The 14,907-nt window shown below is 39.8% G+C and overlaps 2 protein-coding genes across 2 annotated transcripts; both read left to right on the forward strand.

Moving 5' to 3' along the window:
• The first annotated feature begins 1,932 nt into the window (after positions 1 to 1,932).
• On the forward strand, positions 1,933 to 7,749 carry LOC113682021 (uncharacterized). Its single transcript, XM_089194771.1, has 4 exons — positions 1,933 to 2,006; positions 3,228 to 4,248; positions 4,520 to 5,143; positions 5,818 to 7,749. The coding sequence occupies exons 2-4, from the start codon at positions 3,297 to 3,299 to the stop codon at positions 7,482 to 7,484; spliced, it is 3,243 nt and encodes a 1,080-aa protein (XP_089050897.1). The 5' UTR covers positions 1,933 to 2,006; positions 3,228 to 3,296; the 3' UTR covers positions 7,485 to 7,749.
• A 3,751-nt stretch (positions 7,750 to 11,500) lies between these two features.
• Positions 11,501 to 14,838, forward strand: LOC149034841 (uncharacterized). Its single transcript, XM_089194775.1, has 4 exons — positions 11,501 to 12,506; positions 12,768 to 13,351; positions 13,442 to 13,471; positions 14,012 to 14,838. The coding sequence occupies exons 1-4, from the start codon at positions 11,501 to 11,503 to the stop codon at positions 14,573 to 14,575; spliced, it is 2,184 nt and encodes a 727-aa protein (XP_089050901.1). The 3' UTR covers positions 14,576 to 14,838.
• Positions 14,839 to 14,907: the final 69 nt, after the last annotated feature.

Here is a 14,907-nt window from a genome sequence, read left to right on the forward strand (position 1 = left end):
TTTCTTGCGGACTGACTCAACCGACACAATAAGGGAGTTTTCGAAGTAGTTACTGAAAGTAGTGCACAAAAAAGCAGCAGGAAGCGGTGTGAAGCAGTGCATTGGCGATAAGAAAGCCTCATTGATGATGTTAGCCAGGCCGATTTGGTCAATACCCTCATGCAGATGTTGTAGCGATTTCAAAGTGTCACTTCGCGCCGTGGAGGCAACTGAGCGCCCACTAAGCTCTTTCACTTCTTTCTACCACTCAGATGGTTTACATTTAAGGCCGATGACCAATTTGTTGTTTTACCAGATTCAGATGTGTATTATTTAGGACATTTAGTGTTCAGAGCTGATACTTGTTAATGTGCTGTCTATTAATTTGGTCGAGGGATGGTGATTGAGGCAGTTGGAGGGGGCCTGGGGGCCACAGTTCTAGGCAACTGATCGAATTCCTTCATCTAATGGTGGCTCTAGTAAATATACTGACAGGTCGATAAATAAAGAGTATTGACAAACCCATATGGTCTCGATGTGATTTTAAATTAAAAAATAATTTCTTTCAGTAACGAGCAGATATATATATATATATATATATATATATATATATATATATATATATATAGTGATCCGTCTGAGAAATATATTTTGTAGACCCGAGAGAGAAGGATATTTTTGTTTCCTCTTAATTGGGTTACATTACCCTCATACTGATGGATAAGTTCGTACAAGGAGTAACTAAAACAAATAAAAAACACTTTAGAAAGAAAGGAATGTAACTGAGATTGATGAGACTTACTGTGATGAATCACTCAGTTCATTTATTTGGGTTAAGATGTAGGAATAGATTACAGCGCTAATCTTGAATTAGGTCGATATAATTTAACTTTTTTCATATTTCCTTTCAGATCATGTTCCACGTGGCATGAAAAGAAGCAGAAGTATGGGAATCGGCCAAGAATCGACAACCTGTGAAAAGCTCCAGAATATCGCACCAGGAACGCTAGCGAAAGGTTCAGTTTGCTTACCAATCGCCTTACATGGTATAACGCCACCTTTCATATATTCCAACTGAATTATAGTTGTTTGTTTCTGTTTATGCACGTGTGTGTGGGCGTAATAAATAAGTGAGTTCAGAGGTCACCAATCGAGATGATTACCATGCAGAGGAACTCAGCTCAGAGAAGGATATTTCGGAAGAGATCATTGTAGAAGACAACTGTTCAGAACATTCTAATAGAGACGTAAGGAATGTAGGTTCAAAGAATGACAGTTTAGAGGACTATTTCTCACAGGATAAGGGTCAGAGGACGCCATTCCAGACGAAGGAATTGTAAGAGTGAAAAGACCAGAGAAAAATATTGAAGGATATTACATTGACTAAGGTAACATTCCAATAAAAGCATTTCCCGATCAGATTAAGAAAGATGGGAATGATCCCAAGGTGCTAACTGCTGGAGATAACCCTGATACAATCATAGCAGGCGCAGGAGAGTTTATAAAGAGATTTATTGCATAGAGGGACATCTCAGGAGGCAATGTAGACGACGATATTCCAGAAGTAAATACATGGAGTAACATCGCCGACAAACATCCAGGAGAAAATGATCACGGACTATAAGACTCAAGAAGATATAACAGACCGTTGCGATATAAATGATTGAGGCTTTTTCAAAAATGTTTTTTTTTGTATTACAAAAAGACATTTACGACATATCTGATAGCTAGATAGCTAGAGATCTTAAAAACACGTAAATATAAAAAGAAACACTATTAAAACATGACGTTTTCCCAAGCGTGAAAACAAATGTACTACCGAAGTATTTCGCTTTCTATATTCTATGGTGGCGATGTATATTATCAACTCAGTTGATCATCTTGTAATACCTCCTCCCCCCTCTATGATACGCTGCGAACCCATTGACTTCCGCTTTTCACGGTTGAGAGAGGAAATTTGCATATCTGCCAACGCTAAAGAATCACAGACCGTAGTTTGATGTAAATCGAAGGAAAAAACTCTAAAGGTAAGAAGCCTGTTTGACATTTTCTCTGCATGAGCTAATCTCCCAACTCTTAATTTTAAGGTTTGCTGAAGATCTATTGAAGTGATTGCTTTTGTGATTGAGAAATCTGTCCAATGAGCGTAATTTAAGTGAGTGGCGTGTATGAACCAGCTTCGAAATGCAAATCTGAGAGATTTTCATTAGTTTCGAATCTCTATGAAATGTCGTTTGCGATACTTGAAGGATGACTGACTAGCAAACCAGCTCGATCAGAATATTACTATTATTTTGAGCCTCGCTCCTTTGGTTCCTATTCGGTTAAAATTTAGGTTGAAGTCGATCAATTAATTCCCCCTCAGAGAATGATCAGAGCCGCCGGCGTATCGTTATTTCATTATCATTACCCCGCTCCAGCGAATAGATGATACTCTTTGTTTTGATAAGTAAGGCATCACCTCAGGAGAGAATGATGATATGAAATTTGTGTATCTACTCCTGTAAATCATAGGGAGTAAATGAAGTGGGTGACTATCAACCACGTTGTGACTGCTAAGTGTTTTCTTCCTTGTGTCACGCAATGTACTACACATTCTAGCCCACCTAGTTTCCCTTCTTTGAGCAAATTTTTTTAAAGTCTTTTGTAATTGAATCATGTTTTCACCTCCTTAAACAGACTCTCTTGACAACCAGGTGAAACTGGGAACCTATATAGCCGTATTAATGCTGAACTTCCCAAACTTCTATTTATTTTTGTTAAAGAAAATAAATAAAAAGTAAATGGAAATTAGGCTTCACAGTCATTTGCGTATTTAGTTTTCCTAGGTGTTGTCATAAACTGAAAAGCTTGAAAAGTAGAGGATAATAAACTTTTTGCGCGAACTATCTTTAAATGTGATTTGAATAAGGGTGCAGGCCCGAGATTTCAAATTACTCGTTCGACCCACTATATATGTCGCTTTTGCTAAAGGGGTTAAGATCAGAGTATTTAGGGTATTTTTTTACAATTTCTCTTCTCATTTAAGCTTAAGAAAAACGCATCTAAGTTGTTGAACACTGATTCCTTGCCAGAAAAACCATACCCACATAACGTGGAATGAAAATGTCTAAGTATTATTGAAAAAAATCCGTTTTGATCCTCTCCTCTTAAATCATCCATCCATCCTATTTAAGCGGGCACGTTTTATATTAGCTATATCTGTCTTTTGTGAGATCTACCGTTCACTCCGTTGATCTATTTCACAGTTTGGGTTGCAGTCATGAGGTAAGGACGGTCCGATAACTGATCCCGCCTCAGTTTTTCCTTCTTTCTAAATGGCGGCCGCTCTGGACCCAGATGAGGTGCTTCGTTCTTCGAAAGGGAGAGATAATTATCAGCGTCTAGCTCGGCTTTTGATAAGTGGCGGTACTGTACTGTTGAGGGAGGCATTTGACATCAAATGTCCACCAAGTAATCTTTCCACAACACTTCAGAATCCAGCCACGAAGAGGCTACTTAAGGCAGCAAGGCTCACCAAACCACAGTGGGACTGCCTGTACCCTTCCCCAGGGATGTACGGAAAGTCAAAAGACTTTGATATAACTCTCCTTTTCCGTTTGCTGAGGACAATATGCGGCCTTGCTCCTCCTATCACGGGCTGGGATGCGCTACCGACAAGTACAGATGACAGTTTAGAAGCAGATTTAGCTAGAATCAAATATTACCGCAATTCGATATATGGTCATGTGACCGAGAACATGGAAATCTCAGATGACGAGTTTTCAGTTCTTTGGAGAGAACTCAGCGGGGCTCTGGTGAGAGTTGCGGGCCAAATCAGCCCTGGAAAGGCAAAGGAATGGCAGAATGCTATTGATACATTTTTAAGAGATCCCCTCACAGAGGAAGAAAAGAGAAATGAGCAGGAATTGCAGCGCTGGTACCAGAATGATACAGAAGTAAAGAAATACCTGGAAAAGGTAGAATCTTCAATGAAGCATTTGGAGAAAGAAGCTCAATACGTAAGACAAAAGGTTCGAGAAGAAGCCCAAGATATTAAAGATGAAGTGCAACGCTTAGGACAAGACATCAAAGATGAGCTCGGAGGGAAAGTAGAATCTACAGCCCAAGAAGTGCAACGCTTCGGACAAGACATCAAAGATGAGCTTGGAGAGAAAGTAGAATCTACAGCCCAAGAAGTGCAGCGCTTGAGGCAAGAGTTTCGAGATGAGGCCCAAGACATCAAAGATCGATTGAAACTGGGTGGTCGACCCAATTCCTCAGCTGGAGGTCAGCTTGTTGATATTTACTGTATATCTATTACTAGTAAAGTATTTTTCCTTTTACATAAGCACTTACGTAACGCACAAGGGTCACCTGTACGGTGCACGTTGTACACTTTTTATGACAGAAATGGCTTCATATATTTTTGAAGCGGAGAAATGTCAATTATTTCTCGTTACTTGACTATAGCCGGACGACCACTCATACTAATTGCCTGTTTTGCCTCTGTTGTGAATGGTTAATCTGCTGCAGTTACTGACACTTTTTCCCCTTACAGTTAAAATTCGAATGCGGATTGATTGTGAGACCATCCCAGACCCTCATCCGCCACTTGAGACATCTGAGACAGCGGTTATAGCCAGTCAGGGTACCCAAGCTTGTGGCGACGAGCTGATAGTTACTGGAACGTCAGAAGAAACGCCTGAAGATACACAGGATACTCAGGCAGGATGCCACGAGATGGTAGTTACTGGAGTTAAACGCAAGGCAGTGGAACCTGTTGCATCTGCTGGTCTACCACTCGTGGGAAGAACAGAAAGCGTCGAAGAAGCAGGTTCTCAAGGAGTTATGAATTTCATCGCGCGCAAGTACTTTCAGACAGTTGACACAACCAAACCTGAGGAACGAAATGAATTTCTACGGTTTTTAACAGATGTGCGCAAAGTTCTGGTCCTAGATGCTCAATCAGGAAGTTTGATATTGACAGCACTATGTAGATCATTGGAGATACTGGATGCCCTGTGGTATGACTATTGCACAGGTCACTTGAATGACATGGCTCAGAAATATCTTGTGACAAAGGACGTTCTGAAGGAGTTTGACTTGACTGAGCTGAAACTGATAACAACTATTCAGAGGGAGGAGTACATTGTTGCACGAGAGTTTTTTCTGCAGAGTTCAGGTGAGTACACAGAAAATGTTTCGGAGAGCTGTCTTTAACCGAATGAATAGGACATCATCTTCGTCAATGCTTTAAAACACGTTGGCAGAGGTTTGCATGTTATGTTTTTTTTTTTTGTTTCGTCAAATTCAGCCAGGCATCATTCAATAAATTTAAAGATCACATCAAATACTTCTGCTCTATCTATTTAATCGAGAGATGGGGATCGAGGACGGAGAGAAGCGACGCAGAGAGAGACGACCTCACGACCTTTTGACATTTTTAGGAAACTGATCTAACTCCTTTATCTTGGGTTAGCCCAAAGAAATATATATATATTTTCGAGCCGATAGTTTAACAGAATTAACAAATGTCTTTGAATTGCCGGCTGAAGAATGTAAAGTCATCAATTTGAAGAATTGTTCTCTATAGATTTCTGTAAAAAGGGTAATTTATGTGACCCGAGCACTCAATTCGGCTATCCTTCTCTTTTACTGATGGACAGATTCGTACTGGGAGTAGCTAAAATGATCCAAAAATACTTTCTAAAGACAGCTCAAATATATTTGCGATAGATAAAGCTTACTATAATCAGTCACTCAGCCAATTTATTAGGGCTTTTGATGATGTTACCTGCTATATCATCTCTAATCTTGAGCGACGCCGATGTAATTTCTTTTTATATTTGCTTTCAGATAATGGTACGCCGCAACGCCTAAATCCTCGTAGTGACATGCAAATATTTGTAAAAACATCCACTGGAAAGACGATCTCTTTGGAAGTGGAACCGGCAGACACCATTGAGAATGTGAAAACAAAAATTCAAGACATAGAGGGAATCCCACCGGATCAGCAACGTCTTATCTTTAAGGGGCGGAAATTGGAAGATGGCTGTTGTCTGAGTGACTACAATGTTCCGAAAGAAGCGACTCTTCTCTGGGTTTTAAGACGTCGTAGTAGCATGAAAATCTTTGTAAAAAAATTGACTGGAAAGACGATCACTTTGGAAGTGGAACCGTCAGACATCATTGAGGTTGTAAAAAAAAAAATTCAAGACAAAGAAGGAATCTCTCCAGATCAGCAATGTCTTATCTTTGCCGGGCAGCAATTGGAAGATGGCCGTTGTCTGAGTGACTACAATGTTCCGAAAGAAGCGACTCTTTACTTGGTTTTAAGACTTCTTAGTGGCATGAAAATCTTTGTAAAAACATCGACTGGAAAGACGATCACTTTGAAAGTGGAACCGTCAGACACCGTTGAGAATGTGAAGACAAAAATTCAAGACAAAGAAGGAATCCCACTGGATCAGGAACGTCTTATCTTTAAAGGGCGGCAATTGGAAGATGGTCGTTTTCTGAGTGACTACAATCTTCCGAAAGAAGCGACCCTTCACTTGATTTTCAGACTTCGTGGTGGAATGCAAATCTTTGTAAAAACATCGACTGGAAAGACGATCACTTTGAAAGTGGAACCGTCAGACACCATTGAGAATGTAAAAGCAAAAATTCAAGACAAAGAGGGAATCCCGCCGGATCAGCAACGTCTTCTCTTTGCCGGGAAGCAATTGGAAGATGGCCGTTGTCTGAGTGACTACAATGTTCCGAAGGAATCGACCCTATACTTAAGTTTAAAACCTTGTGGTGGCATACTCATCTTTGTAAAGACTCTTACTGGCAAGATCCTTGCTCTAAATGTGGAGCCTTCAGATACGATTAAAAATGTGAAACTGAAAATTCAGGGCAAATTGAGTATCCCATCAAGCCAGCAACATCTGATCTTTAGGAGGCAAGAACTCAAAGACCATCAAACATTAGATGAATATAAAGTCACAGAAAAATCCTCTGTACATTTGCGACTCCAGGACGAACTTGATAGAATCCTTATAAATGTGGAGTTTCCTAGTGGAAGGAAGATCTTTATAAATGTTTCACCAGGGGATGATTTTGAGAGCGTGAGAAAGATAATCTATGATAGAGAAGGGATTCCAGTTGATCAACAACGCCTCAGATTTGTTGGCAAAGAAGTTGTAGACAATCACCTTCCTTTGAGTGAGTACGACAATCAGATTGAATTATCTCTGCAACTGGATGTGAAACAACAAAAAAATGAACTCCTTCTTCATGTGAAGACACGATCTGGAAAAACAAATATCAAAATTGAAGCTGTATCTGGAGATACCATCCACGATGTGAAAATGAAAATAATGGAGGAAATTGGAATACCGCCAAATCAGCAACTACTTATGTTTAACACTCAAGAAATTGAAGATGAACGCCGCACGTTGGAAAGCTACGACATCAACAGCGACTCCATCATTGAACTGGTTATTAGAAGAACACATGGTAACGAAAGGCATATTTAAGCGAAAATGCAGAATGGTATAAGAACCGTAATAGATGTATCACCGGAAGATACCATCACGGATGCAGTAGCTAATCACTTTTGGTGACACGAAACTCGAAGGTGACAACAAACTAAGCGATTTCGGTGTGTAACATGGATCCAGTTTTAATGACTACCAGTTCTAAAACTCAGAAGAAGTGTATCGTAAGTTAATTAAACTAGGCCTAACACAAATCCCAAATGGAAGACGAAGATATTTAACAACTCAATAAAAGAACGAGACAGACTTTGCGTCAATCAGGGAACGAGCTAAATACAATCTTTGAGATCCTTTCAGCATGTTTCCTAGATCTGACCATGCAGATACCGTTGATCACTAAAACTTGTTTAGCCCGCATTTAGTTTCAAGATGGCCAATTACCAAGGGATGACAGAGTTTAATAGCGTTTGTGCACGCGCTAGGCTTTGGTGCGGAAAACAGATTTTGAGTCGTTTGCGGGTTCGATTTTCTATTTTGTTGCTTCTGAGCGTTGTTTACTTGCCACTTTTCTATATTAGTAAACTTTCTCCTTAAAAACACTGGAAGTAAGAAAATGCCTACAACGGTAACAAAATGCCTTTGTTTTAATCGCTAGCCCCTTTTTTCTCCGCAAATTTCGCTGAATTTTTGACTTCGAGCGTTTGAGCCCGCGTTATTGACCGCATACCTTTTACGTAGCATTTCGTTATTCAGCTCTTCCAACATTATTATAAGTTGCCATGAGCAGGGGCCGGTATGTGAAAAGCTCTCCAAACGCAGATCAAAATTTTTATGAACCTGTTTCTCTTGCCTATATTAGGAAGGACTTGGAATATCGCTGTCACAAAGTAGAACTATTTTTCCTATAGGAATTTCATTAGTCGAAAGGCATCAGAATCTTGAAGCATGTAAAAGATGTTAGAATCTAAATTACGATCGGCTTTTTATAGGGACACTTATAATGATAACGTTTTCCAGCTCAAGATATCGCGAGGTAACTATGTAACAGTCGTTTTGCTCAACCATATACCTTACGTGACAGTCTATCACAACCTCTACAGAACGTCACGTCATTCTTCCTCGCGTGAAATGCGAGGGAAGCTGTGATAGTCTCAGATCAGATATAATCTGAGGTGAACTTTCCTCGGTCAGAATTTTGATACGCTAAATACATTGCAATTTATAGTTTTTCACTTGCGCGCGGTTGGTTTAAACGCATCACGTGATCGAATATGCCTCAGCTAAAAAAAGGGATTATCCGAGGATGTACCCAAACTGATGTTCCCCTATTTTCAAACCTTACATCTACTATAATAAAACCGTTCGTTTAAAATTTAATTCAAGATGAAAGAACATTAAGTTACCGTTACAGAAGAAGTTTGTTTGTTGATAAGTCATACCACGGAACACACTGAAAAGTAAACATCCCACGCAGCAAACAGTAAGCTGTTCGTAAACATTTTCCCGCACGTTGCAAAACTATCTGAAGGACAATAAACACAATACTTGCATCTTTGTTCTGGAACATAAGCTATTTCTCGAAGCTCATAGCTTTCTTCTGGGTTCGCTACCAGAAAACTGTTCGCATCTCGTGACAGATTGTTTCCGCGAACAAATATTTTGGCGTTAAACGGAAGCTATTGTTTTTATATTTGCAATATTCACTCTAGAGTCTTAGGATATTATGAGATAACTATGTAATAGTTTTTCATTTAAACCATATCCCTTGCGTGATAGTCTTAGTCTCTTTCGTGACATTTTCCAGGATGTCGCGTGACATACGAAAGGTTAAGTCACACATGATATGGTTCTTCTCTATTTTTAACTACAAGCCACACGCAATTTATACAAACACATTTTGCAAATTTGATGCTAGATGAGATGTAGATGAAAATTTTTCATAGTAAACCTTATTTTGTAATCCATAATTTTGAACAGGATTTGTTTCCAAGTAACCACCACTTTCCTAACTGAAGATTTGGCTCCTTATTTTTGGTAGGGTAGCAAAGGGACTTTCCCGATCCCGTGTCACGCAGGAATTTCAGCAAAATTCACGCGTCTCGAATTTATTTTCTATGGTGGCAATTTACTTTATCAACTCGGTTAATAAAACTAAATAATCTTGTAATACCCCTTTCCACACACACACCCACACACGCAGTACCTCAACTTCTTTGCAAACTTAACTTGCTCCCTATTTCTGAAAAGACACTCGATAAAATGGGATCTATTTGTTGAATAGACTGATATTTCAGTGCCATTTCCTTCAGCAAAGGTTCGTTCCTTTCCTATTGTCAGATGACTTTTCTTTTTCCTCGAGATCTACGTTTGCTTAACAATTAACGAGCAAAAAACAAACTAAGAAGTTTAATTTCTTTACCTTGACATGCGCTGTTTAAGACATACATGGGTTTTTTCGTCAGAAAAGGACAGCCAATTAGTGAGCGTATAAAAGGACCTCTTGTTACAGCGTTTAGATCACCCCTAATGAAGGCACTAGACAGAAGTGTCGAAACGTTGAGTCTGTGAATTGTAACTTCTCGGTTACATTCATTAAATCTTTAAACCAGAGTAGCATGAAACCATGTCTAATTTTTCACCTGGTTGCCTTGTGAACGTAAATATAGTTTAATACTATTTCCACTCAAGTGGGCGCCGTCTTCTATCATAGTTTCCTTGTTCCACAAAGTCATGGCCTTATCCTGTTTTAATTGATTCAATTCGGTATGTTGTCAATGACTTGCATAAGAGGTGTCTCTGGAATGATTCTTGTGATTTTCTGTGATCGTCAACCAGAAATAAACCATTAACAATACTCAGGAGCCTATTACTTGAAGCGGTTGACTCCTATACTGGGCCTATGTCACGGCGTTTTCACAGAATGGTTTATTTTTAGACTATCTTTTCGCGGGAAATAGGCTACTCGAGCTCACTTGGGTAATAAGATCCATGAAACGCGAAGAAAAAAAATGGCAGCCCTACGCGGGGACGTCTTCATATCAAAACTACGCAAATTCCGCCTTTCTTTTGCTGTATTCCAGTATTCCAATCCTTCATTTCCTTATGTATCCCACTATCCTTTGCACAGGCAGCCCAGGCTTCAGCTGTGAGATGATCATCTTGCACAATGACAGTCATAGCGGAATTATAAGAGTTTGTATGAGAATGTGTACGACCGCCCTAAGGAATAAAATAATATGTCAAATTCTCAATAAAAATACCTCACCTTACTTCCACAGTGTATCACTTGTTATCTGACCGCTTTCTTTGATGAAAAGTACCCATTTTAGCGAGTTGTCCAATTCGAGGTTATCAACGTACCTTAGAAAAGCTAAAATGGGTTCTTTTGTAGCTGAATAATGTATTCACCTCCTTACATAGAGTCTTTTGAAAGGTGAAACTGAGAACCTAGATAGCTTTATTAGTGCTGAACTTCCCAAACTTTTGTTCATTTATTTTTGTAAAAAATTAAAGGAGAAGTAAATGGAAATCAGGCTTCACAGTCATTTTCGTATTTAAGTTTTTCTAGGCGCTGTCATAAACTGAAAAGCTTGAAAAGTAAAATGATTGCAAACCTTTTGCGCGAACAATCCTTAAATGTGATTTAAATAAGGATGCAGGTCTTGAGATTTCAAGTCACTCGTTCAACTCATTATATATGTCACTTTAGCTAAAAAGGCTAAGATCAGAGTATTTCAGGTATTTTTAAAGAATTTCACCTCTTATAAAGGCTTAAGAAAAACAATTCTAAGTTGTTGAGCATTCCTTGCCAGCAACATCATACCCACATAACGTGGAATGAAAATGTGTAAGTATTAATGAAAGCTATCTGTTTTGATCCTCTCCTCTTAAATCATCCATCCATCCTATTTAAACAGGGACGTTTTATATTGGCTATATCTGGCTTTTGTGAGATTAGCCGTTCACTCCGTTGATCTTTTTCACAGTTTGGTTTGCAGTCATGCGGTAAGGAAGGATCGGTCACTGATACTGCCTTAGTTTTCCCTTCTTTGGAAATGGCTGCCGCTCTGGACCCAGATGAAGTACTTCGCTCTTCGAAAGGGAGAGATAATTTTCAACATCTGGCTCGGCTTTTGATGAGTGGAGGTACTGTGCTAATGAGGGAGGCTTTTGACATCAAATGTCCACCAAGTAATCTGTCCACAATACTTCAGAATCCAGCCACGAAGAAGCTACTTAAGGCGGCAAAGCTCACCAAACCACAGAGGGACTGCCTGTACCCTTACCCAGGGATGTTTGGAAAGTCAACAGACTGTGATATAACTCTCCTTTTCCGGTTGTTGAGGACAATATGTGGCCTCACCCCTCCTGTCACGGGCTGGGATGTGCTACCAGCAAGCACAGATTACAGTTTGGAAGCAGATTTAGCTAGAATCAAATATTACCGCAATTCGCTATATGGTCATGTGAATGAGAACATGGAAATCTCAGATGACGAGTTTTTAGTTTATTGGAGAGAAATCAGCGAGGCTCTGGTGAGAATCGCGGGTCAAATCAGCCCTGCAAAGGCAAAAGAATGGCAGAATGCTATTGATACATTTTTAAAAGATCCCCTTACAGAGGAAGACAAGAGATATGAGCAGGAATTGCACCGCTGGTACCAGAATGATACAGAAATAAAGGAATACATGGAAAAAGTAGAATTTTCGATAAAACATATGGTGAAAGAAGCTCAATCCTTTAGAAAAGAGGTTCGAGGAGAAGCCCAAGATATTAAAGATGAGCTCGGAAGGAAAGTAGAATTTACAGGCCAAGAGGTGCGACGCTTAGGACAAGACATCAAAGATGAGCTCGGAGTGAAAGTAGAATCTACAGCCCAAGAAGTGCTGCGCCTAGCACAAGAATTTCGAAGAGAAGCCCAAGACATCAAAGATGAGCTCGGGGGGAAATTTGAATCTGCAGCCCAAGAAGTGCAGCGCTTGAGGCAAGAGTTTCGAGATGAAGCCCAAGACATCAAAGATCGATTAAACGTGTTTGGCCGACACGTTTCCTCAGCTGGAGGTCAGCTTGTTGATTTTATTCTGTATATCTTTTACTAATAAAGCATTTATCTCTAACATAGGAACTTATCAGGGTTACCTGTAAGGTGCACATTGTGCACATATTTTGACAGAAATGCCTTCGCATATTTTTGAAGCGGAGAAATGTCAATTATTTCTCGTTACTTGACTACAGCCGGGCGACCACTCGTAGTAATTGTCTGTTTTGCCTTTGTTGTATAAGGTTGATCGCTGCAATTAATTAGACTTGTTCCCCTTACAGTTAACATTCCAATGTTGATGGATTGTGAGACCATCCCAGACCCTCATCTGCGACTTGAGACATCAGGGACAGTGGTTATAGCCAGTCAGGGTACCAAGCCTTGTAGGGACGAGCCGGTAGTTCCTAGAACGTCAAAAGGAAAGTTTGAAAACACACAGAATACCCAGGCAGGAAGCCACGAGATGGTAGCCACTAAAGTTAAGCGTAAGGCAGTGGAACCTGCTGCAACCGCTGGTCTATCACAGGCTGGAACATCAGAAGCCGTTGAGATAACCCTAAACCAAACCATAAAAATTATATTAGTGAGGTCAGAGGTCATTAATCGAGATGATTTCCATTCAGAGGAACTCAGCTCAAAGGAAGATATTCCGGTAGAGATTATGACAGAGCAAGGAAGTTCAGAGGTCACCAATCGACATGATTACGATTCAGAGGAACTCAGCTCAGAGGAAGAAATTCCGGAAGAGATTATGACAGAGCAGGGAAGTTTAGAGGTCACCAATCGAGACGATTACCATTCAGAGGAATTCCGCCCAGAGGAAGATATTCCAGAAGAGATAATGATAGAGCATGAAAGTTCAGAGGTCATCAATCAAGATGATTACCATTCAGAGGAATTCCGCTCAGAGGAAGATATTCCGGAAGAGATAATGATAGAGCATGAAAGTTCAGAGGTCACCAATCGAGATGATTACGATTCAGAGGTACTCAGCTCAGAGGAAGAAATTCCGGAAGAGATTATAACAGAGCAATGAAGTTCAGAGGTCACCAATCAAGACGATTACCATTCAGAGGAATTCCACTCAGAGGAAGAAATTCCGGAAGAGATAATGATAGAGCATGAAAGTTCAGAGGTCATCAATCAAGATGATTACCATTCAGAGGAATTCCGCCCAGAGGAAGATATTCCAGAAGAGATAATGATAGAGCATGAAAGTTCAGAGGTCATCAATCAAGATGATTACCATTCAGAGGAATTCCGCTCAGAGGAAGATATTCCGGAAGAGATAATGATAGAGCATGAAAGTTCAGAGGTCACCAATCGAGATGATTACGATTTAGAGGTACTCAGCTCAGAGGAAGAAATTCCGGAAGAGATTATAACAGAGCAATGAAGTTCAGAGGTCACCAATCAAGACGATTACCATTCAGAGGAATTCCACTCAGAGGAAGAAATTCCGGAAGAGATAATGATAGAGCATGAAAGTTCAGAGGTCATCAATCGAGATGATTACCATTTAGAGGAATTCCGCTCAGAGGAAGATATTCCGGAAGAGATAATGATAGAGCACGAAAGTTCAGCGGTCACAAATCGAGATGATTACCATTCAGAGGAACTCGGCTCAGAGGAAGATATTCGAGTAGAGATCATTGCAGAGGACAACTATTCAGAGCATTCTAGTAGAGAAGACGATATCCCATATGAGGGGGATTTTGAGGATGACATTTATGACGTAATCATCGGAGCGGAAGTCACTGCTGAGAGAGAAACACCAGACTATGCGTCTGAAAGAGACGACATTCCAGAAGAGATCGTTACAGAGGGAGATGCCTCAGAAAACATGGTTGACAATAAAAATGATATCATAGCTGATGAGGTCAGGGAAGAAAGTATCTTCCCAGCTGTTTATTTATTAGAAATTGACATAGTCACAGAGAACAAAGATGACGAAAATTATGAAGACAATTGTGCAGAGGCTGTGGAAATTATTGAAGAAGCCATCTATGAAAATGAAGGTTGTTTGGACGATTTCGCCATTGAATACCAGCGGATTTCAATGATTAACATTCCAGATGTTTTTCAATGACGAACATTCCAGATGTTTCTTGGAAGATGTTCCTGGAAGATGTTTCATAGAAGGCGCAGAGGAGTTCACAAAGAAATCCATTGCACAAAGTGACATCTGAGAAGGCATTGTAGACGACGACATTCCAGAAGTAGATGCATGGAGTAACATGGCCGACGAACATTTAGGAGAAAATGATCGGAGACTCTAAGACTCAACAGGTTATTACAGGCAGTTGCGATGTTAATGATTGGAGCTTATTTCAAAAAATTGTTTTTAATTTCTAAAGGGTATTTATAGTTATCACATATTTGGTAGCAAGAGATTCATAAAACATTTTAAGTTAAAAAAAA

The sequence above is a fragment of the Pocillopora damicornis genome, chromosome 14 (genome assembly GCF_964200805.1).
Source record: "Pocillopora damicornis chromosome 14, jaPocDami1.2, whole genome shotgun sequence".
NCBI classification, from domain to species: Eukaryota; Metazoa; Cnidaria; class Anthozoa; order Scleractinia; family Pocilloporidae; genus Pocillopora; species Pocillopora damicornis.